Source organism: Salvelinus alpinus, chromosome 39 (genome assembly GCF_045679555.1).
Source record: "Salvelinus alpinus chromosome 39, SLU_Salpinus.1, whole genome shotgun sequence".
Lineage (NCBI taxonomy): Eukaryota > Metazoa > Chordata > Actinopteri > Salmoniformes > Salmonidae > Salvelinus > Salvelinus alpinus.
Genome location: NC_092124.1, coordinates 3796603 through 3821139, shown reverse-complemented (window position 1 = coordinate 3821139; position 24537 = coordinate 3796603). Strand labels below are relative to the sequence as shown.

General features: G+C 43.6%; 2 protein-coding genes across 3 annotated transcripts in view; one reads left to right on the top strand and one right to left on the bottom strand.

Annotated features, from left to right (window-relative positions):
• LOC139566666 (calcium-binding protein 2-like) overlaps positions 1-2859 on the top strand; it is a 43059-nt gene extending 40200 nt beyond the window's left edge. Inside the window, exon 7 of the mRNA XM_071387922.1 lies at positions 2591-2859. Within this exon, the coding sequence (XP_071244023.1) occupies positions 2591-2619 (29 nt within the window). The 3' untranslated portion in view covers positions 2620-2859. The remainder of the gene's footprint in view (positions 1-2590) is intronic.
• Positions 2860-3103: 244 nt separating this feature from the next.
• LOC139566941 (LON peptidase N-terminal domain and RING finger protein 1-like) lies at positions 3104-23296 on the bottom strand. 2 transcript variants are annotated; one of them, XM_071388326.1, is made up of 11 exons: positions 22489-23296; positions 16941-17056; positions 14534-14656; positions 12438-12653; positions 11962-12190; positions 11169-11386; positions 10768-10889; positions 10268-10426; positions 7899-8061; positions 7258-7410; positions 3104-5036 (listed from the first exon to the last, which is right to left on the bottom strand). In XM_071388326.1, exons 1-11 carry the CDS (start codon positions 23129-23131, stop codon positions 4878-4880), a joined length of 2301 nt encoding a protein of 766 aa, XP_071244427.1. In that variant the 5' UTR covers positions 23132-23296; the 3' UTR covers positions 3104-4877. The 2 variants fall into 2 exon arrangements, with proteins under 2 accessions (XP_071244427.1, XP_071244428.1); XM_071388327.1 differs by having other exon boundaries at positions 11962-12187.
• Between the last annotated feature and the right edge of the window lie 1241 nt (positions 23297-24537).

Sequence of the window (24537 nt, the reverse complement as noted above, 5' to 3'; positions counted from 1 at the left end):
TTAACTCTCAGTTATGCCACACTTCACACGCTTTCAAACCAGCACACACACACACACGTCTCAATAACTATAAAACAAGACCGATCTCATGTCCCTCAGTAATCCCCCCACAAACGCAATCAAAGCCAATCAAACGAAGGCCATAATCAATAATAATAATTGGAAACATGTGGATGGGAGTCTCTGTAAGCAGGGGATCAATAAGGAGGTGGCCCACGCATTATCAACAATTAGCCCTCTTGGGGTGATAGAACTAGCCTATTCCCTCTTGCTGAGCCCTTCAGCCATCTCGTCATTCACTTGTTGAAGTTGCACACCTATAGCTCTAGAAGACCAGACATTGTCTGAGATCCAAATGCCACCCTATTCCATACATAGTGCACTACTTTAGGGAATAGGGTGCCATATGGGACACAGTCATAGAAGTCATTCAACAGTCATGTCCTTAAAGAAGCATAATGGAAAATGTAACCAGAATTGACTGAGGGACTGAAATGATGAGATGGGTGGGTCCTGCCTATGGTTGTTTAATGGCTACTACTGGCTGGAGCCATGGTGTGATTGACAGGTGGATAGATGGATGTTTGATTGTCAGGTGGGAGGCATGCTGAGGGTGCAGGTGACACGATGAGATCGGTTATGCTTGGTTAACCGATTGGTTCGGAGAACTTTACAGACAGGGAAACAGAGATGTAGGAGAGGGATGATGGGATGCAACCTGGTCTCAGAGCATTTCGTATGATTCTGTATGTAAATCCGAGACACTCCATTTAGTATTACATTTACATTTAAGTCATTTAGCAGACGCTCTTATCCAGAGCGACTTACAAGTTGGTGCATTCACCTTATGATGTCCAGTGGAACAACCACTTTACAATAGTGCATCTAACTCTAAGGGGGGGGGGGGGGGTTAGAAGGATTACTTTATCCTATCCTAGGTATTCCTTAAAGAGGTGGGGTTTCAGGTGTCTCCGGAAGGTGGTGATTGATTCATTAATGGTATGCATTAATTTGTGGATATCCATCACCCATTTTGTATGATATTATCAGGTTTCAGGTATGATCCTAATGCAGACAGTGTCGAAGAAACAAAAGTGTATTTCTAGTACAGGGGCTGGCAAACGACAGGTCAAAGGCAGGCAGAGGTCAGTAATCCAGAGAGGCTGCAAAAGGTCCAGAACAGCAGGCAGTCTCAGGGTCAGGGCAGGCAGGGGTCAATAATCCAGTGAGGTGGGGCAAGGTATAGAACTACAGGCAGGCTCAGGGTCAGGGTAGGTAGAACGGTCAAACCGGGACGGACTAGAAAACAGGAGCAAGAACAGACAGGAACAGAGGAACAAACGCTGGTAGGTTTCACGAAACAAAATGAATTGGCAATGGACAAACAGAGAACACAGGTATACATACACAGGGGATAATGGGGAAGATGGGCGACTCCTGGAGGGGGATGGAAACAAGCACAAAGACAGGTGAAACAGATCAGGGTGTAACAGATATGTTGTGAATTACAATTCGTATTACATGTTACGAATTTGCAAAACATATGATATATTACGAATTCTAGTAGGTGGCTAATGTTAGCTAGCTCGCTAATGCTAGCTAGGCGTTAGGGTTCAGTTTAGGAGTTAGGTTAAAGGGTTAGGCGAAGGGTTAGCTAAAAGGGTTAAGGTTAGGGGAAGGGTTAACTTACATGCTAAGTAGTTGCAAAGTAGCTAAAAAGTAGTAAGTAGTTGAAGATTTGCTAAAATGCTAAAGTTGTCTGTGATGAGATTTGAACTAGCAAACTTTGGGTTGCTAGACATTCATGTTATACACCTACCCATCCACCTTAAGTAACAATCTTTCTTATGTAACCATACCAAAAACGTAACATATCATACTAAATGGAGTGAGTTGGCTTTACGAACAGAATTATACGAAATGTTCTGAGACCAGGTTGTGGGATGAATTCCAATTCAACCCCTATAGTCTCAATATCAACCGTATGTACACGTACAGTATTGATCGGAGGGGGGGTCAGGTGGGTTTAAGCAATATTCCATGTGATTGGTTGGGTGTAGATTACAGTATATTGCTTCATACCTGTCCAATTCTTCCAGATATAATTGTGCCTGGGGCCATTGGCAGGTAGGGGTATGGGCTTGGGGTCGATTTGGAAAAGCGAATTGGACACAAATTAACTGGTTACACTTTATTTTACAGCCCCACTATGTACCGCGTTTTAACTGAGGTCGTTACACCTACTGAATTATTTGGATTACTATAAAGTACACACGTTTTGTTTTTGTAAATACATGGTCCATTGAGCACAAACACTACTGTAAAAATGACTGTCATATAGAACTGTAAAATCAAGGGTCCCCCTCAAAACTAAAATGGTCCCATCCTCACCCCCCCCACCCCCCGCAGACAGAATGGAATTGACTTTGTCATTATTATCACACCGTGACTTCTAATGGCATCCAATGCATTTTAATGAGGGCAGATGTAACATGGGGTTTGTGTCTTATGTTGTCCCCTGCAATATCCAGAGCCCCCTGGTTCTAATCAATGTATCTGGTGCGGTGTCTGTCTCCGTCTCCCCCTGCAGAGTTTGTCATGATGCTGTCCTCGCGGTAGCAAGCCTCAGCCACCAAGCAAACAAACTAACAAGATGCACTGGATGAGGTCTGGATCACCGAAGAAGTGGCATCATTCTTGTGTCAATTTCCTGTAGCGTTGTGCATGATTTTGCATATTCATCAGATTTTACATCTGAATGGTTTTGCGGTGTGTAGACTTCGATTGTAAGATATCAATTTAGGTCAAATTGTTGCCTTTTTTATTTTTTTTTACAATAAAACTGATTTAAGCAATGCAGCAGAGGACGAAGGGTGAGTTATGAAACATGACTACTGTTACATCGCTCTTACATAGCAGTGGTGAGTCTATGTCGCCACCTTGTGGAAACATTCTAAACAACCAATTGAACAGATTGCACTGAACGTACCAAGCATTTCCAGATGACGTAACACCCAATGCATAACACTGGGATCGGATGGTTACATTGGCAATGGGTTACATTTAGTCCATACGTTAACATAATACCACTTGAGGCTTCAGGTTGAAAAAAAATGAGTTAATTTATTATTGAAAATGGATAACTTAAAACATTCGGGAAAAAAACATGATCTGTCCAAAAACAAAATGATTTAAACGAAACAAAGCCGCAACTTGACATACATTATACACACCGTGAACGATTCGGGCCATGAGGCGGATGAAGAAAAGACAAATAATTAACACAAATATCAGAATTACTAGTACGGCAAAAGGAATGCTAACCAAGGCGTTACATTGTGCCATTCAAAGCAAAACGCTCAAATGGTATAAGGCAAAAATTTCTCTGAGAAATCGACCACCTATATAAGTCCTTTTCCCCGACAAAAGGCAGGCGACTGCTTTTTACTTGACAACAGGGTGACCTTTAACCTTTGCAGTGCTGAACACATAATTGTATAGTGTTGTTTCTTTCTCCTTTTCACTGTGTCAAAATATTGCAAGTTCCCCTTTTGTGATTTTGTACATACAAACATACTGTCAAAATATATATTTAAATATCTGTCCTTAAAAATTACTTCAGTTTACATTGAATTTAAACAGGAAGTTGGAACTTTTGGTTTAGAAGAGAGACCGGAAATACGACACTCCGAGTCACATGGGTGACTATGGGGTTTCTCTCAAGGATCGATAACTCGGAATGGGAAACATCCCTAACGCAAAATCAAAGACTAAGCTATCGGGATTCAAGAGGTTCCGGTATCCACTGAGAAACGACAACAAAAACAAAAAACGCAGAGTAACGTATATTGGAAGTCCGGATTTTTTGGAGGTTATGCCTTGTTTTCTGCTAAAAAAAAAAACAGTTAAGAGAACAGAAGTTGGGAGCGTTGCGAGACCACAGTCCCATAATACAGACTGGACAAAATAATACAGACTGGACAAAATGGCTGCCAAAAGGGTTTTCTTTCTGAAGTCTTGGAAGAAAAGTAAAAATGGATGAAAAAGTAAAAACTTGGAGACATTAATAAAAAAAGGGGGAAGCTCTCTTTTTCACCAGGGTCCACTGCCGATAGGTGGCAGCGGTGAAGGAAGTGCATTTAGTAGACATAGTGAAGTGACAGAGACGGGCTTAATGCTCAGAAGAGTAAGATTCACAGTTTTTTGTTTTCGTTGTTGTAAGGCTTTTGGGATTTGCACAGAAGCACAGCCCACCCATAGAAACAAACACACATACACACTCCCGTCTACCATCAACAGTGGCCGAATAGAGACAGCAAGGCTGCTTGGGTAGTCTTGAGTAGACAAGACAACGGAGACATCTCTTCACCAATCTCTCTCTCTTTCTCTCTCTGGTAACCAAGCTGACAGTAGCAGGTGTTGAGGGTGGCTGGTGCCACTGTTGAGTATAGACAGAAAGGCCTCTCTATGTTTTCACCAACATCACACAGACAGAGAGAGAGACAGAGAGAGAGAGAGACAGAGAGCGATACATAGAGAGAGAGAACCAGTTCTTAGAATTCGGCCGATTTCTCAGCAGTCCGTGGCTTCTCGCCGACGTAGCTAGCTGGTGTGTGGTAGTTGTCGTGCTGCTAAAGCCAGCTGCGTATGTGACTGGGATCTTGCTGGTGTCTCAGAAGTGCTGTGTGATTCTGTCTTCTCAGGGAGACGTCTCATTGATCTCTCCCGGATGTCTTGCGGCGGACGCCTCAACAGTAATATAGAGCGAAATCCGATGTATGGAGACCTAGGATTCTGTTGTTTGATGTGGTATGGAGGTACATGGTGCCGGTACCAGGATGTAAGAAGTAGTTGTGGTAGGGCGGAACTCTACTCTTCTACTCGTTAGGGATGCTCTGCAGGTAGGAGAGGATGTGCTGGATCTTGACCAGGCGTTCGCGCAGCGTGGTCATGGAAAGCACCGACAGCTGGTAGCGAGGGTCGATGGGCAGCACGGCCAGCAGCCACCAGCAGCAAGCCGGACCGTTGGGAGTCGCCTGGAGGAAAGGAGGAGAGGATATCACTGACCAGAAACATGATATCACTCACCTAAAACAACGGGTAGAGAATGGCTTGTTGGTTATTTTTTTTTTTTGCTGGGCCACAGAAGAATTCAAAAAGTCTTTAAGGGGTCACGGTGCAACAAAAAAAAGTGATTGGATAGGTTTAAACAGTATCATCATGACTTCACCTTGCCATCTGAACGACTAGGTGGAATAATTGCCATATTGGATACACCTATTCAGTCATTTCAGATCTATAAAAGCAACTTGAGAGTAGAGGCTAGCGAGTCAGCCGGAGTTCAGTACGTGCCTTACGTCAGACCGATATGACGGAGACGCTTCAGATCTACGAGATGCAGTAACTCATTTAGAAGAGCATCTTAAAATGGGTTGTTCTAGAATCGAGCCAAGAATCTCCGAAAAAACGACTGACGTGGTGAATTAGCTTGCATCCACAGCAGCCTCAACCTAATCTGCCACTTATTGGATGCTGCTGAGTCTGAGTTACATGTTGTTTATAATAAACTGGACGGTTTAAGCCCTTAATGCTGATTGTCTGAAAGCTGTGGTATATCAGACCATAGACCACGGGTATGCCAAAACATTTATTTTTAGAAACACACACACACACAAGCAGCGGAAATGTAATCTAATCTTGACTATGGTTCATCCCCGGACACTCATCATTAATCCTAGTATCTCCATATATAGCCAGGGTCTAACCACACATTATCCTAATTATATACAGTGCCTTGCAAATGTATTCATCCCCCTTGGCATTTTTCCTATTTTGTTGCATTACAACCTGTAATTTAAATGGATTTTTATTTGGATTTCATGTAATGGACATACACAAAATAGTCCAAATTGGTGAAATGAAAAAAAAAAAAAATGGTTTAAAAAATATAAAAAAATGGAAAAGTGGTGCATGCATATGTATTCACCCCCTGTGCTATGAAGCCCCTAAACAGCATCTGGTGCAACCAATTACCTTCAGAAGTCACATAATTAGTTAAGTAAAGTCTGTGTGCAATATAAGTGTCACATGAACTGTCACATGATCTCAGTATATATACACCTGTTCAAAAAGGCCCCAGAGTCTGTAACACCTCCAAGCAAGCGGGACCATGAAGACCAAGGAGCTCTCCAAACAGGTCAGGGTCAAAGTTGTGGAAAGTACAGATCAGGGTTGGGTTACTAAAAAATATCCGAAACTTTGAACATCCCATGGAGCACAATTAAATCCATTATTAAAAAATGGAAAGAATATGGCACCACAACAAACCTGCCAAGAGAGGGCCGCCCACCAAAACTCACGGACCAGGCAAGGAGGGCATTAATCAGAGAGGCAACAAAGAGACCAAAGATAACCCTGAAGGAGCTGCAAAGCTCCACAGCGGAGCCTTTAAGCCGTACACTCCACAGGGCTGGGCTTTACGGAAGTGGCCAGAAAAAAGCCATTGCTTAAAGAAAAAAAGTACAATGGCCCTAAGCATACTGCTAAAGCAACACTCGTGTGGTTTAAGGGGAAACATTTAAATGTCTTGGAATGGCCTCGTCAAAGCCTAGACCTCAATCCAATTGAGAATTTGTGGTATGACTTAAAGATTGCTGTACACCAGCGGAACTCATCCAACTTGAAGGAGCTGGAGCAGTTTTGCCTTGAACAATGGGCATCTTCAAAGTGGTAGGCATGTTGTATAAATCAAATCATACAAACCCCCCAAAAAATATATTTTAATTCCAGGTTGTAAGGCAACAAGATAGGAAAAATGCCAAAGGGGGTGAATACCTTTGCAAGCCACTAACTGTACCATTCCAAATTTTCCATGAAAAATGCTATGCCTCCATTGGATATTGAGCATCCAATTTTATGTGTGTGTGTGTGTGTGTGTGTGTGTGTGTGTGTGTGGTATAGAGGGTGAGGGGTTGTCGTAAGGACACTCTGGAGGAAGTTGACATAACACCTTCCTCCAGAAGATTAGTTAAGAATTACCCACAATGATCGCTTCTAGAGCAGTGGAGCAACCATAGAAATAGATTATATTGCTATGGGAGTGACACTGGAAGAAAGCCTGAAACAGAAAGGGACTAACTGAACTTATCCAGTAAGAAACAATCATATTTATACTCTGCTGCAAATTTCTTTGCTACAGTATGCCCTAATGAATGACCCTGGAGAAGGGGAGGGGGAAGACTACATGCCGGGGCTCACCTGGATGTCGGGCTCTCTCTCGGGCATGGCGCCGAAGTGCTGAAGGATCTGGTTGCTGAAGCGGTTCTTGAGGTTCTGGAACCAGGTGCGCGCTTGTTCGTACACGGCGTCGTGCAGCTGCTGCAGCTGTGTCAACTCCTCGCTGTCGCTCACCTGTCAATCAAGCAATCAATTTATCTCAACCATACAAGAGGGACATGAGGTTTGAAAGCAGGGGTCACGTGAAAATGAAAACCATATAGATCACTGCGAACACCACACTACCATAATCCATTAACAGATGGCCTCTGATAAAATGCAAATTTGTTTTGACATGAGACCTTTTAAATCAAAGTGTGAATAATGGACTAAAAAGTAGATTATCCAAATGACAATATGAGGCTAATTCAAGCTGTGCTAAACTTGTGATCGGGAGTTATTATCGAGGTATTCACACCAATGGAAAATTGATTAAAATATAATTTTCTCTATGCTTTTGTGTTTTTTATTGTATAATTCAGTATTATTTTGTAATCCTTTCTTTACAAATAAAAATCTAACCAAATATATATATATACCCAAAAAATACAAAGAACAGAAACTCTCCATAAAATAAAAACATCCGAAACAGTATTTTCGGGTAAGAGAACATGGGTTCTTACCCTGGTATCCTCCAGGTACTTGATGTCGGCGATGCAGTACCCGTCCTTCATCCCGCGGGTCAGCACCCGGAACCTCTTCCCTCCGATGGTGTCCACCACGGAACGCCCGTCTGGGAGGAAGTGGACACTCCGGATGATCAGCATACAGCCGTAGTCCACAAATCTGAAACGGGAATATTCAGAATTTTTGTTTGTTATAGTCATTTTGAGGTGATTGCAAATGGTCTTTATTTCTACATTTGTATTTATTATGGATCCCCGTCGCTACTCTTCCTGGGGTCTGGCAAAATTAAGGAAGTTATACAATTTTAAAGACATTACAATACATTCATTACAGAATTCACAACACACTAAGTGTGTGCCCTCAGGCCCATACTCCACTACATCATATCTACAACGCAAAATACATGTGTGTGTATAGTGCGTATGTTTTCATGTGTGTGTGTGCATGTGTCTGTGTCTATGTTTGTGTTACTTCACAGTCCCCGCTGTTCCATATGGTGTACTTTAACCTGCTTTTTAAATCTGATTATACTGCTTGCATCAGTTACCTGATGTGGAATAGAGTTCCGTGTAGTCATGGCTCTATGTAGTACTGTGCGCCTCCCATAGTCTGTTCTGGACTTGGGGACTGTGAAGAGACCTCTGGTGGCATGTCTTATGGGGTACGCATGGGTCTCCGAGCTGTGTGCTAGTATTTTAAAAACAGACAGCTCGGTACCTTCAGCTTGTCAACACCTCTTACAAAAACAAGTAATGAGGAAGTCAATCTCTCTTCCACGTTAGGCCATGAGAGATTGACATGCATGTCATTAAAGTTAGCTCTCCATGTACTTTTAAGGGCCGGCCGTGCTGCCCTGTTCTGAGCCAACGGCAATTTTTCCCAAGTCCCTCTTTGTGGCACCTGACGACTGAACAATAGTCCAGGTGTGACAAAACCAGGGCCTGTCGGACCTGCCTTGTTGATAGTGTTGTTAAGAAGGCCGAGGAGCGCTTTATTATTATTAAAGTTGCATATATACATTTAGCAGGCGCTTTTATAAAAAGCGACTTAACCATGCCTGCATACATTTTACGTATGAGTGGTCCCAGGAATCAAACCAACTATCCTGGCGTTGCAAGCGCCTTGCTCTACCAACTGAGCTAAAGAAGACCACAAATATATTGCATATGGTCGTTGCAGAGTCAAATCAGCCATTCAAAGCATTGTGAAAAGGTACCCGGATCATTGTAAGCAGTCAATGCAGTGATTTGTCAATGGCCTATTTTGTTTAACCTCTACAGGATCAGTGTCCCCCCCTCCGCGCAGTAAGGTTGAGCTAATGTGCTAATGTGATTAGCATGATGTTGTAAGTAACAAGACAATTTCCCAGGACATAGACATATCTGATATGGGCAGAAAGTTTAAATTCATGTTAATCTAACTGCACTGTCCAATTTACAGTAGCTATTACAGTGAAAGAATACCATGCTATTCTTTGAGGAGAGTGCACAGTTATGGGGCAGACTTGATACAACATTTTGAACAGTAATGCATTGGATCATTAGATCAGTCTAAAACTTTGCACATTCCCTACTGCCATCTAGTGGCCAAAATCTAAATTGCGCCTAGAATCTAAGTCATTTAATGGCCTTTGTCTTGCATTTCAAAGATGATGGAACAACTTTTTTGGAGGGAAAACACATGTTTTTTTCTTTGTATTATCATTTACCAGATCTAATGTGTTATAATCTCCTACATTAATTTCACATTTCCACAAACTTCAAAGTGTTTCCTTTCAAATGGTATCAAGAATATCCTTGCTTCAGGTCCTGAGCTACAGGCAGTTAGATTTGGGTATGTCATTTTAGGCGGGGAAAAAAAGGGACCGATCTTTAATTAAGTGAACTTACACAGGGCCATTGCATAGTCAAGTCAAACGTCAGCATTCAACTCAGAAGGTACAGTGGCCTAAGGCCTCTTGAAAAACTTAAAAATTAGCATGTATATGCTTAAATCTCATGAAATGTTTGAATTGTCTTTTTTCATCAGGAGGATGCTTCAAAGTTGGATTTGATTTTATATTCAGTCAAAATCCTATTAGCTAGTATTTTCATAATTCCACAGGCCCTGTCCCCTTCCTCGCTCTCTCTCTCCCTCATACAGGGAGTAACAGGGTTTTAATTAGTTCTTCAGGGTGAGGTGACAGAAGGTGACGCATTAGGGCACAGCCCTAATGGTGTGTGTGTGTGTGTGTGCATTTGAGTGAGTGTTTTATGTGCAAATGTGTGCGTGCTGGCCTACGTGAGCAGGTGCTTGTATCGAGTGCTACTGTGCCTACCACTGTGCCTACCACTGTGCCTACCACTGTGCCTACCACTGTGCCTACCCTTTCTGAGCGTCGTTGATGCACATCCCAAACTGGCGCGTGCCTGTCTCCATGCAGCGGCGGATCATGAGGCGGTATCGCGGTTCGAAGACGTGCAGGGGACAAGGCACGGTCGGGTAGGCCATGGTGCACACAAAGATGGGGACCTTCTTCATCAGGCTGCGGAGAAAGAGAGAGCGTTAGAATGACGCTATGACACTCGAGCATCTCTCGCAAGTGAAGTGATTCCAATGTGACATACGCATTCCAAAGATGATGTAAAAATAGATCAATAGAATTAATTCTAACAGCCAGTGCTAACATTAGGTGAACCTGTCTGCTGTGTGTGTTTTGCATGATTTCTCCTGCATTAATAATATATATATTTTTAAAGTAGGACAACCAGGGAGAAAGAAAGATAAGGGTTCAGAAAGAAGGCGGAAGCCATAGCAATACAATTACCAGAATGGACATTCTAGGTTAATTCTATGTCAGAATGATATGTCAGGAGGACAACTCACTCTGCGAGCTCTTGGGTCTCCTCCAGGTGAGTCTTCTGCCGTTCCGACTGCTCCTTAGACAGGTACTGCTTTATCACTCGGTCCAGCACACTGGTGACTGTGTACTTCCTGGCTGCCAGATACTGGGGTGCGGGGAGAGAGAGAGAAGATTAGGTTTTCTTTTTGAGGACATGTCATTAAAGAAGAGGTCTTCCCCAAGTTAATTGTCTTAGGTCTCGTCCCAAATGGCACAACGTTCCCTATTTAGCGCACTACTTTTGACCAGAGCCCCTGGTCAGAAATAGTGCACTATATAGGGAATAGGATGCCATTTGATAAGTAGCCTTAGTTTCACTAAGGACTCCCTTCCACTTCTAAGAAAAGCAGGCGCTTGGTCGTGGTTGGTGGTTGTGTCCTCTTACCTCTTTGAGGCTCTCCTTGCAGAGAGGACACTGGGGAGTGTGGTCCAGACAGCGCTCCAGGCAGTTTTTACAGAAGGTGTGACCGCACGGCGCGGTCACCGGCTCGTAGAACAACCTAATGCAGAGAGAACACTCCAGGTCGTTGGGGTCCAGTAGGTCTCTGGGTACGACTCTGTGAGCTCGGGCCGAGGCTCCCTGGCTCGACGCACCACAGGCCACTACAGAGGAAGCCACAGGAGAACGTCAAGCACTTCACACACACACAAGTACGCAGACAGACGCATACAAACACAGCAAAGGTACCTGACAATGGCTAATGGGACCGTTGCTAATGGGTACTGTTGGGTACTGGAATTAGAATTAGAGAGAGAACTATGCCACTGATTTACAGGGAATGCATATTTTAGCTGCTTTAACCCAGGAATAATCACATTTAAAATAATATAAAGAGCTAGCACTCAAGCTAAACCAGGGGTTCCCCAACTGGCGGCTGAATTTGGCCCGCGGGTGGTTTTATTTGGCCCGCGGGTGGTTTTATTTGGTCCTCAACGTTTTCTGAGCCCCACCCCCTCCAAAAAACATGATCATATACAAATGTAAGCAAGGTTTGAAATAGTTATGCTTTAATCAGACATATCCATTTGGGCTTATTGTGGTCAATTTGCAGTCTACAATTTGGGGCCCCCTGACCATCCGCTCAAGAAACAAAAAACGTCCCACAGCTGAATCTAGTTGATGATCTAAACTACTCCCTTTCTAATTACGACATACTAGCAGCAGTCTTGATTCCTACCTCCTTGTTTCTTATGCTTGCTCCCGTGGCTGTAGACGACGTGGGGTCCACCCCCGGAGAACGTCAGCTTCCGCTTCAGCAGCATGCCTTTCTCCTGGTCCCCCAGCTGGGGTGCGGAGCAGACACGTTTAAGACCCTCGTCCACGCTGCCCAGACCCGGCCCGTGGGCTCGCATCGAGTGAGCGCGGCTGAGGCTCGTACGCTCCAGGCTCCCTGAGCGACCCGGCTTCTGGACGGAAAGAGAGGGGGAGGAGGAGCGAGAGAGAGAGAATTAGAAAGTTAAAAGGAGTGTTAGACATTGTTGATGCATTTTAACTGATCAAAACATACTTGACTTTGGAAACTTTGAAGGCATCGTAGTGGTTCAGGGATTTTTATTTGACATTTATTTAACTAGGCAAGTCAGTTAAGAACAAATTCTTATTTACAATGACGGCCTACGGGGCTGTATCAAGCACACTGTCCAGTTAGCTTACCTCGTGCTGTGCGTCGGTGCTAGGGTGTGCCGAGGAGGTGCGAGCCTGGACTTGGTGCAGGACAGAGTGCTTGGCTTCGGCCTGATGCTGTTGGGCTCTGGGCTCGGCATCCGCTACCAAAATCTTACGACGCAGGTGAGGCGATGTGCTCTGCGCCGTCTCCCTCAGGCCCACCTTCACGTTCTCGCCGGCCGGAGACAGCAGGTCGCACAGTATCTGTGGTACACATTGCGTTAGCCATAGGAGCAGTAACTGGATAAAAAAAAATCAGCCAAAAATGGCAGGACAGGAGCCTAGTTCACAAGGAATTTGTGGGCCCCGTTCCAATCCATATAAATCTATCTAATCCACATCCATTCCACTGTACTCCCAGACACACAAAATGTCCACCTTTGTATCTGCTAACCTGGTGCCCATCCAGGATCACAAGATGGGGAATTTGTGTTTACATTAGCATTTAAAATTAGATGTTTTAAGGCCAACTTTTTAGGACCTTGTGATGTAGGCTACTCACTGTATTATATGAGCTAAAGAAAACAGAAACACACCTTTGCTTAGGCACACAGACAATCCCATATAGCTCTTTCCAATCGAACCTTGAGAGCAGGTTTCAGACGATACCCTTCTTGAGCAGAAAGAGAAGCCGTTTGCATTCAACTGTACTCAACCAACCAACGTTCTTCTTAAAGAGTGAAACAACAAGAATGCAAATCCACACATCAACGACGCGATCAAAGTAACGCGGGCCTACTTTCTCACAACCAGAGTATTACCCTGACATTTCACATCGCCTCGGAGACCCTGTCAGCGATTGTGATCGGACAACGGTCCACAGTGTCTATGACTTATGTCGCCCTGCTTCGTCACAGTACTTTGTCTTGGTCCCGAATTACACCCCATACCCTACATAGCGCACTACTTTTGACCAGAGTCCATAGACCAAAGTCCCCATAGGTCTCTGGTCAAAAGGGAAAGGTTGCCATTTGGGATGAAGCCTTTGACTCATGGGGTCCATGTCATTACAGGAGGGGAGAGTCACAAGGGCTGACCCACTGGAAAGTAAACCTCAAAAACATGGAGTCTTCCCTCGGATGTTGTGTTGAGGGAGGAGGGGGGAAACAGATATTTAACGCTTTATTTTAACTGAGACACTATGGTAATTAGTGAATACAGCATAAATAATCGCTACCCGAGACTTACTTCTTCGTCATGGGGATTCAATTGTAACGAATAACATAAAGTCCCAACTGTTACCATGTACTTTCATAGCACATACCAAATAGTGGTATTAGGAAAATAAATGTAACCAAAAAGAGTGGCAAAGCGATGGATAGGCATAACTATGCCTATTCCAACTCTTATTCGGCAGGGGGTCAACAAAAAAGAAATATGCTTAACTGCGCTCTGAACTTCAACTCAGTCTGACAGGCGATTCATCACGGAAGCATAACTCGTCGCCGCATTTTCCGTCACCCGCAGAAACGGCTGCTTTTCTCTGCAAATAATGTGATTTAGTCACTAACTAAGGCCGCCGTCAGCCCGATATGTTCCATCGCTCACGCAAACGCCTTAGGGCTTTACGCCATTAGGCCAACGCTAAGGATAATAACCTAGCTAGCCGACGCTAGGCTATCAGCGAAGGAATGCACAGGGTTCCTTTTCATGGACGGTAAGCAAATCAGTGCCGGGAAACGCTTGGCTCAAGCAAGACAAAAGGGGGTACTCAGAGAGCGCCTGGCTTCTTATGAAACGGACTATGGCGCTAAGCGGGTCGAGACTTCAAACATTCCTGGAGATTAAAAAACTGTATTTATACAAGTATAAACTTAGGCACTGCAATTAGTGGTAGGCCTCGAGATTGTAAGGGTTGTATGTTCCCAGGATCGGGGGGGGGGTCTATCACTGATACACACAGAGGAGGTTTGGCTCAACAGAGCAACCTCTTCACAAAGAAAGGAACGACATTGGGAAGATACAAAATCTCCTTTCTTCCTTGCACTCAAGTCAAGTCCCGAAGCTTCCAGGAAGACCAAAGCATTGCCAAAGCAAATTAGTTCAACAACAACATCACTCTCCCTCCCAACTCCTTCGCTCACATTTTCCACCTCTCGTTTGGCCAGGGTGAAGTCCTCGTCCAGGGCCAGACAGTGGAGGAAAACCTGCAACGAGTCGTCAACCTGGCCCATGTCCTGGAGCACCTTGGCCTTCCAGTAGAAACCCTGGGAGAGAGAGAGAGAGAGAGTGACAGGGGTGGTTATAAAGAGGGGAAGTCTTCCAGTGGAGAGAGGGAGAGACAGGGGGCCGGGGTGGTTATAGAGAGTGCTAGGTTACGTCGCTGCATTTCAACTGGACAACACTGTATTTGAGCGACAGCCAGAGGGTAGAACGGTAGAGAGATGAGAGAGACGAGAGAGAGAGACCCTTTAGAACACAATGCAGGTAGCCTGACAACATGAGTCAACATTGACCTGAATCACTCAACATCAATTGAGTTTTCAGGCTTCACTGAATAGGATTAACACACATTGCAAAAAGTCCTAACCCCCTTTTGGTCCTGAACCAGTTTGTCTTCTCTCTAGGAGAGGCATGACTCTTGCTGAGTAGCCTAGTTTGCTAAGTTACACATTACCAACAAAAGCAGTTATGGGAAATACAAACGTAAATAAAAGGTGTACCCTGTGTGGCTATTATCTTGGGCCTTTATGTTTATCCCCAACTATATATTTCCACCTCTTCAACTAACCTCTCACCATTAAGAATAACAGGGGAGGTTAGCTTGTCTTGGGGGTATGATCTTTGACCCTCTGTAACTTTCTCACTCACCACCAAGCATATTATATATATTTTTATTTACAATAAACGTCCTTCCAAAATGACACAATACATTATTTACCATTCATTTCTATTGGGCACAAAATATTCAGAAACACAACCAAAACTAACTGCAAATGCATCCAACAAGTTCGTAGAGTCACAAGCTTGACGTAGTCATTGCGTGCTAGAAATATGGGACCAAATACTAAACTTTGACTACTTTATTTATAAGGTTATTTAGGGGTCTCAATAATTGTGACCGTTACCTTTTGAGAAATATTATTTGTTAAACAAAATCTCTTTCTCTACGCAATTGCATTGGTGTCACGGATTCCCCCGGTACTGCTGCTCATTCCGTGCAACAGCTCTGGAGGTCTACGTCACCGGCCTCTAGGCGTCACCGAACTGGATCATTACGCACACCTGGCTCCCATTTCCCCTGATTGGCAATTGTATACATGTGCCCTCTGTTCACCATTGTCTTGTCGGTTATTTTTTTCCCATGTCCGTTGGCCTTGTGAGTACCTGTGCTTTGTGGTTCTCGGCTTTCGTGTATTGTGTACTCGTTATTACGGGTCTCGTCCCGTGTATTTATTAGAGGTTTAACCTCGCTCTTTTGTTTGGGTTACTTTCCTGTGTTTTTGTACACGTGTTTGTGTTGGGCTTCGTCCCCTTTCATGGCATGTTGTATATTTTGGGTGGAGTATTAAAACGCACAATACTGTGAAATTATGAAAATTATGATATTGCCCTTTTAGTGTAAGAGCTGTTTGAAAAGACCACCTGAAATTTTGGCCTTGGTGGGATGGAGTTTTGGCCTGCCTGGTGACATCACCAGGTGGTAATTGAGTTAATAGACCAATAACAAAGCAAGTTCCAAACCTCTCTACCAAGCTAGTTTTTCCCCTCCCCACTCAGACCACTCCCAGTCAGTCTTGGCAAAATTCTTGCTTTCTCTTTGCTAAGAATCTATTTTTTTATTATTTTGGACCGTTTTAAATTGAAAACAATCACAGTAACGTTCTTAAATTGTTACCCAGAAATGATTTGATATTAAGATAAAAACATCTTGCATTTGGACCATTTAAACTAGCTCAAGGTACAGTAAAAAGAAAGTGTGACCAAATGTGTCACAAACAAATGCACATCTCCCAAATGAGAGGCTCTGAACCCTCAATTAAAAAAAAGTTATGTGAAGGAAAAACCAAAGCAACCTTTGATACAGACAAAATGTCTAAAGGTATAGAAGGTTAGAGTAATATTCTATTATAATTTATCAAGACTGAAAAATAAAATTAGAGGACATAGTGAATAATGCTGTTTATAGCGCTAAGACGTCCTAAAATATATCCTAGCGGTTCATTTTCAGGATGGCCTGCTAACCCGTTTAGACTTACTAACACCTGGCTGAGCCTCTAATCAGCCTCCACTTTCCCTCCATGACACATCACACGGTGTAGTAAAGCGTTGGTGGGTATAACCAGAGCTGTAGACTTTAACTGTTTTAAAGTGCCACAGGGTGCCTGGTAAGGACTAAGGATAATGCTGGGGAGCTGACAAGTGAATGAAGTAGGCCTCGGCAAACTTAAAACTTCCAATAACATTTGTTTTAATTTCCTAAATATTTTATTTTTCACTTGTGCCTACAAAACTCAACACACAGTTTCCCCCATTGGTCCAGTAACCTACCTCTGCAGAGTGAGTGGAGCTAAGACAGAATTCAGCGTCCTCCAGGGCCAATCGGTACTGCAGGAGCCCGGTGTAGGCCTTGACCCGTGACCACCGCACCGCCTCATCCCCAGGATCTGGAAAAAAGGAGGGAAGGATAAAGGAGGAGAGACAGATTTTTTTATTTAAAAAACAGACCATTTCAGACAAAGCCCATTTTACAAATATTTTTGGATCTGTCACCGAAGATGACCATAACTCTAGGGCGAAATATCAGTGTAATGAGAATTGCATACATTCAACATATTAGCAAATTATGACAGAATGAGAGCTTAGGCTACATCCATAAAAGGATTAATGTCAAACACATGACATAAAGACCTATAGACATTAAAACCAGGAGATAGTGATAGCACTTACAATGCATTCAGAAAGTATTCTGGCCCCTTCACTTTCTCCACATTTTGTTACGTTACAGCTTTTTCTAAAATTGATTAAATCGCCCCCCCCCCCTCATCGATCTACACACAATACCCCATAATGACTATGCAAAAACAGGTTTAGAGATTTTTGCAAATTTACCTAAGTATTCAGACCCTTTACACAGTACTTTGTTGAAGCACCTTTGGCAGTGATTACAGCCTCGAGTCTTCTTGGTTATGACGCTACAAGCTTGGCACACCATTATTTTCTGCAGATCCTCTCAAGCTCTGTCAGGTTGGATGGAGTATGTCGGCGCACAGCTATTTTCAGGTCTCTCCAGAGATGTTTGATCGGGTTCAAATCCGGGCTCTGGTTGGGCCACTCAAGGACATTCAGAGACTTATCCCGAAGCCACTCGTTGTCTTGGCTGTGTGCTTAGGGTCGTTATCCGGTTGGAAGTTGAACCTTTACCCCATTTTGAGGTCCTGAGCGCTCTGGAGCAGGTTTTCATCAAGAATCTATCTGTACTATGCTCTGTTCATCTTTCCCTCGATCCTGACTAGTCTCCCAGTCTCTGCCTCTGAAAAACATTCCCACAGCATGATGCTGCCACCACCATGCTTCACCGTAAGGGATGGTATTGGCCAGGTATACAGTGCCTGGTTTCCTCCAGACGTGACGCTTGGCATTCAGGTCAAAGAGTTCCATCTTGGTTTCATCAGATCAGAGAACCTTGTTCCTCATGGTCTGGGAGTCCTTTTGCCTTTTGGCAAACTCCAAGCGGACTATCATGTGCCTTTTACTGAGGAGTGGCTTCCGTCTGGCCACTCAACCATAAAGGCCTTCTGAAAGGTCCCTCTGAAAGGTTCTCCCATCTCCACAGAGGAACTCTGGAACTCTGTCAGCGTGACCATCAGGTTCTTGGTCACCTCCCTGACCAAGAAAAAGTGAAGGGGTTTGAATACTTTCTGAATGAACTGTACGTCATTCACATATTCGTACGGAAAACTCCCGATGGTGCATGAAGCCGGAAATATTTGAATTTGAAGCGCGCTATATTGCTGAATGGGGCTGAATGGCACCAAAAAATGTCTAAGGATCATGGTCAAAGTGGCCGTAACTAGCAAAGGATGATGGTCGAAGTAGTCGTTTTCATCCTGCCTGAGAAAGTCAACCCAACCCTGCTAGATGACGTCAGCGTCAATACCGGATACCACGTGAATACCACCCATAATGAGCGTGCATGAGGGTGTGAGCCACCTCGTAGCATGCCGGCCCTTGATTGGTCTGTGTCAACACATGACAAATGTAGTCGTCAGAATGGAACACTATTTAATTAAATATCTTGATTGGTAGCAAACTTTGAAAGAATTTACCGCGGGGATCGAACTTGATCATAATAAACACATTTTAGAGGCAAAAAAAATTGACATTAAAAAAAATTGTCTGTTCTCGCAATCTTAATTTACATTCTAGGGCAGACCAGACCAGCAGAGCTCGTGACTTCACGCTCCAGAACGCACACTGGGGGTCTGTGAAGACTGTGACAATCCTGTCAAGGAGTAGTCCTAGCCTATTTAAATGAATGATCCAAGGCATGACATTGGTCCTGAAGGTGTCTTAAATCAGTCCACAATTGGCGGCAGAGAAAAGCATCCTGCAATTCTATAAATGTTTCTATGGAGCTGAAAGAAGTGTGAAAGATAATTTCCTGCAATTCTACGCATTTTGCCATGGCTATTTGTGTGTTCTTGTGCTCAAACATTATAACAAAATCAACAGGGACCCCAATCGGGAACCCTGGGCATATACCCTGCGTAGCATGTCAGTAATCCAGCCAAACCAAAAATACTCCTAATTTCAACGTTTTGGAAATGTTAGATTCTACCTGATTGTCAAAGATTACATTATAAACAAGTATGTAGGTCAATAATATTTTCTACATACTTTGTGTGGGTTTAGTGAATTAAGTTTACACTGTAAGTGTTTTTCCATCCCAAAGATTGTTTAGGGGGAAAAAAGTTTTTTTTACATACTATATATATATATATATATATATAGTGAGTATTATTTTTATGAGTGTGGCAGCTAAATGAACACATGGAAAGCACTATAGACCAGGTTAAGCTGCCCAGCTTTCAGCGGAGGTCATATACTAGGCCTATCCTGTCTTCTATGATGAATGTTCAAAATCATGTGCGTTGCTGGCAAGACAAGAGACACTATGGCATCTTGTTTGCGGTTTTTTGGTGCAAGATGGGCCTCAGTGATTCTGAGCCTGCGGCTGGAGGTGACATGTCAACAAAACTCACAAGGGGTGCATCTCCATAGTTCAAAGTGGCTTCCTCGCCCGGTCTCCTTTCCTTCGCCCACACTGTCTCCTGTCCAGCATGACCCCTGGACAGGAGACACTGTCCGGTTTTCTTTAACCTATCATGTCTTCGTAGATCAGTACAGAGGAAGGACAAGGTCAAGAAAACTAAGCCCCTTTAGACTATTGGCATGCACCCCGGTGGGTTTTCCGTTGTATGGGAAACAGACGGACTTCAATAATGACTGTGTGACTCACTTCACTACAAACGGGATTACTTCATATTAGCTAATGTGCTTCAGGCTCGGCTCGCTCAGCAAGTCTCAGACAGATACAGTGATGTCATAGCGGTGGCACCTCTAGTCTGGTTCTTGCCGCTCGGCGGCAGTGTTGGCACTGCAACTGTGTCACACGTCTGGGCCCCAAAACCAAAGTCACCTAGGCAAAGTCCTTAGCTGACCCAAAGTGCCACACTGGCTATGGGCTCTTACACTTGCTACAGTGTCTCACAGTCGCCAACATTTCCACCTTAAACAATGTTGAAAGATACGGTCATAACTTTCCACCTCCAGACCTAACAACGTTCTTTGCGCTCAATTAGACGCAAATCAAAGAAAGTAGCTTTAGGCTACACTTATATGCAATAAGTGCTCATATATTTGTTATTGGCCAATGTATAATTTGTAACCCCTTTATTTAACAAGTGAGATCGGTTTAATGTCAAGAGAGAGGGGAGCCTGCAGTTTGATGAGTTATCTTCAGTGACAGAGGGACAAGGGTCTTGGAGGTGCCGTAATATGGCCGAGGCTACGAATACGGAGTTTAATAAAATATTTAAGTTGTGTATATTAAATGAGTTGTATTTGATGACTATTATTTCATTCCAAGTCATCTCATTTTCAGGTAGAGATACCTCGCGAAACAACTGGTCTCTATCCCTCTCGATCGCGCATTCTTCTGTCTCGGTGTCTGCCAAACACTACCCTAAAGTAGCAGGCCTAAAAGGCTGCGTTCACACAGGCAGCCCAATTCTGATATTTTTCCCACTAATTAGTCTTTTGACCAATCACATCAGATCTTTTCACATCAAGCTCTTTTTCAGAGCTGCCCCGATTGGTCAAAAAAATAAATTAGGGAATTGGGCTGCTTGTGTTAATGCGGCTGAAGAAACAAAGACTGGACAAGTAGGCGAGCAATGGATTATTCCCATTCGTGGTTAATTACGATGTTTTCTGCACTAAACTATGTAAAATATTGGCCTAATGTAAACTACGACTCCCTACATCGCACAGTTTGGGCTTGATCTAATTTCTCTAAAGAAACAGCACTGAGCTCACAGAAAAAAAACGAACAAAATGGAATTCGGATTTAAAAAATATTTTAAAAATTACCCCCCTTTTCTCCCCAATTTCATGGTATCCAATTGTTAGTAATTACTATCTTGTCTCATCGCTACAACTCCCGTACGGGCTCGGGAGAGACGAAGGTTGAAAGCCATGCGTCCTCCGAAACACAACCCAACCAAGCCGCACTGCTTCTTAACACAGCGCGCCTCCAACCCGGAAGCCAGCCACACCAATGTGTCGGAGGAAACACTGTGCACCTGGCGACCTTGGTTAGCTTGCACTGCGCCCGGCTCGCCACAGGAGTCGCTGGTGCGCGATGGGACAAGGATATCCCTACCGGCCAAACCCTCCCTAACCCGGACGACACTAGGCCAATTATGCGTCGCCCCACGGACCTCCCTGTCGCGGCCGGCTGCGACAGAGCCTGGGCCCGAACCCAGAATCTCTGGTGGCACAGCTGGCGCTGCGATGCAAGTGCCCTAGACCACTGTGCCACCCGGGAGGCCAAATTCAGATAATTTAACAGATGTTGGTCAATAACTTGTTTAAAAACCGAAAAAATAACCGACATGTTGGTTAATCACTCAGCATTACCCATAGGAGACTGAATGACAAATTTCAGGAAACTCTTAGGTATTTATGTTTTAAGTATTACTAATTGTGTGTCTGGTGTAATTAAAACCTCAAGTAATCAAATAATTGAAGGAATCTAGACATAGCCTACAGCAATGACTATAGACTTCCGTGCTGTCACTTTGTATTGCATTGACACAGTCTGCACTTCTACTTTTCAGTGTCTTATGTACCAGTAGAGACTTGGCAACACACAGGTAGGTATAAACACGTTTGTTATGTGGAAATGCAATCACGTGAACTGCATCGCCATGCCTTGATTGGGCAGCACATTTAGCCTTTTTTTAGTATATTTTTCGGACTTCGGGAAATATATTTGAGAGGCTTACCAAACGTTATAACATTATTGTTTGGCAAACCCAGCACTATCTCACAACCTTCCTTATGAAACTCGCTGCTTGTGCGCATGCCCAACTTACGACATTTCGTAACAGGGTGGCTGGCACAAGGGTTACATCAGTGGCACAAAGGCTGCGTTCTCACAGGTTACCCAATTCGGATATTTTTTTTCACTAATTGGTCTTTTGACCAATCACATCAGATCTTTTCACATCAGATATTTTTCTGATTTGATTGGTCAAAAGAATTAAAAAAAAGATTATGAGAATTGGGCTGCCTGTAAACAGCCAAACCACCTACAGTCAAACACATGACAAGCGGGTACCCTTAATATTGGTCAGTGGAACTCCCCTTCCCTACTCTTCGATAATAAAGACCACAAATAGTAATAGAAAATTACTAAAATAACACTTTGTTTTCATGCTTTGACAGGTATCCTAAACGTCTCATCATAGCATATAAAACAAGGATGCGAAGTGATTGGTGGTCTCCACAAGCCTTTCTTCCCCCTACTCACCAGATTCAATCACATCTGTCGCTAGTGATACGGCCTCCTCGAAATGTTTCCTTCTAGACAGGTCTTCAATTTCACTAATAGCTCTAGACCTTTTCAGCTCCTCGGGAAACCACTTTTCCAAAAGTCCGAATAGAATCACATTCGTTTTAAGCTCCGTCGGCCTGCCTCCTACCTCGCTACACAGCTTGCATTTGGAGAGCAGCTGGTGTTGTAAACATATTTTACAGTACGAATGTCCACAGCCCATAGTCACGGGCTCGCCTAGAAATCTATGACAATTCGGGCAGTCAAAAACGTCCTCCTCCACGGCGTTATCAATAAGATGTGGCGTTCGTTCCGAAGGCGCCTCATCCGTTCCCAGCTTTCTCTTAAAGTTGCGCAGAATACAATCCACTAAAGTGCACATCTGCTCCGGCCCTACAGAACCATATCTCAAGGCCATCGAGTAAACATAGATGGCTTCTTTGAGACGGTTTTCTGATGCCAGTGCGTCGGCTTTTTGTAAAATAAGTATGTGGTTGTCTACATTGTCCTGCTCCTCGTTCCAGTCGTATTCTGGTTCAATGAAGAATCCTTTTCTTTCTTCGACGGCGTCCTCTCCTTCGGGGTGTTGGACCGACATTGTAGGATAGATGATCGGCATACAATGTATGCCGGGTATTATAAATGTATTTAAAAAATGTGTTTAGCCATAGCTATAATCTACAAGTGTATAGTTTATGTGCCAGTAGAGACTTGGCAACATACAGGTCTACACCCGTTTGTTACGTAAAAATGCGATCACGTGAACGGCATCTCAGTGCCTTGATTGGCCAGCGCGTCTCGATTACAAAACCTGAGTTTAGAAGTTTTATAACTACGAAAAGGGTCTGGCGAAATGTGCGCAGACGCAGAGTGTAACACATTGAGCTATAAAGGAGAGGCGCGAACAGCTTCCCCCCCCCCCCTGTGCCAGCACTAAATAATGCAGTGGCGTCATTTCAGTTTAACCTAGGGAATGGAAAAGTGGGGTGGGGTGATTTCAAAGCCTCCACGGAGTTTTGGGTAAGTTGAAGCTCATTTAGGGCAACTGCAGTTCTACACAATTTAAAAACTCTAAAATTGTATTTTGGAGAACAGCAAAAACAAACAAAAGTGTCTTAAGCCATTCATTACCACCTCAATATAAGGTTTAAAGGTTCGTGGAACGGTGTGTACAAGGTTAGCTCAACCTCATCATAAATTGACTAATTTACTTTTGGAAGGCCACGTACACTATCAAATAACAACAAGGCCGACTTTAAATATCAATGTGAAAGTAACCGATGCATAAAACAGTTGACAGGGAAGGCAAACTGTGACAGATACATTCTACACATGCATTGAAATAAAATGCATAGTCAGAGGATTTAAGCCTACTCAGGCCTACAATCGACAAGGATGCATGAAGATAGGTAGCCTACAATGAGTACAGTATATGGAAATCATAACTGTCACGCAGATCTTTAGAAATGGTAGGTAGGATATATTGTAAATTGGCGCCCTACGTGAAAAAAGTTGCCATCCCCTACTGTAGACTATATGAAGCCACCCTTGTGGAACGCCAAAACAGTGAAGCCTACTAAGACAGCGTCTCTGCGCTTCCCACTCATTACTGTATTTGACTGTCTGACTCTACCTTATTCGAAAAACATTCTGCGAATATTGAAGCATTGTATCAACAAGGTGGCCCTGAGAATATTGAAACATTGTATCAATGAACGAGGCTGTTTGGAGAATATTGAAAAATGTTTTAGGTCAACAAAGACAGTTACGAGATTATTGGTTGTAACATACTAGCCAACGAGGGGTCGGCTCGCGCAATTTTTTCCCGGGACAGCTTGTCTCTGATATTATTGTATTGCCTACGCAGTAGGTGAGTGCATTATTATATATTTTTAAACATCCCTAAATCCACGCTATAGCTAAATATTCTGGCAATATTTAATGACGTTTTGCCAGCAAGATTGATCTGTAAGAATAACTCATGTTAATTGAGGAAGATGGACAAGCAAGAATGATACAGTGAGA

Coding starts and splice junctions, on each gene's coding strand:
- LOC139566941 (XM_071388326.1), bottom strand. CDS start 23,131: ATGCCGATCATCTATCCTACAATGTCGGTCCAACACCCCGAAGGAGAG. Junction 17,057..22,488: donor GACAGATGTGATTGAATCTG/GTGAGTAGGGGG, acceptor CCTTTTTTCCAG/ATCCTGGGGATGAGGCGGTG. Junction 5,037..7,257: donor AGAGAGAGCCCGACATCCAG/GTGAGCCCCGGC, acceptor CCTTTCCTCCAG/GCGACTCCCAACGGTCCGGC.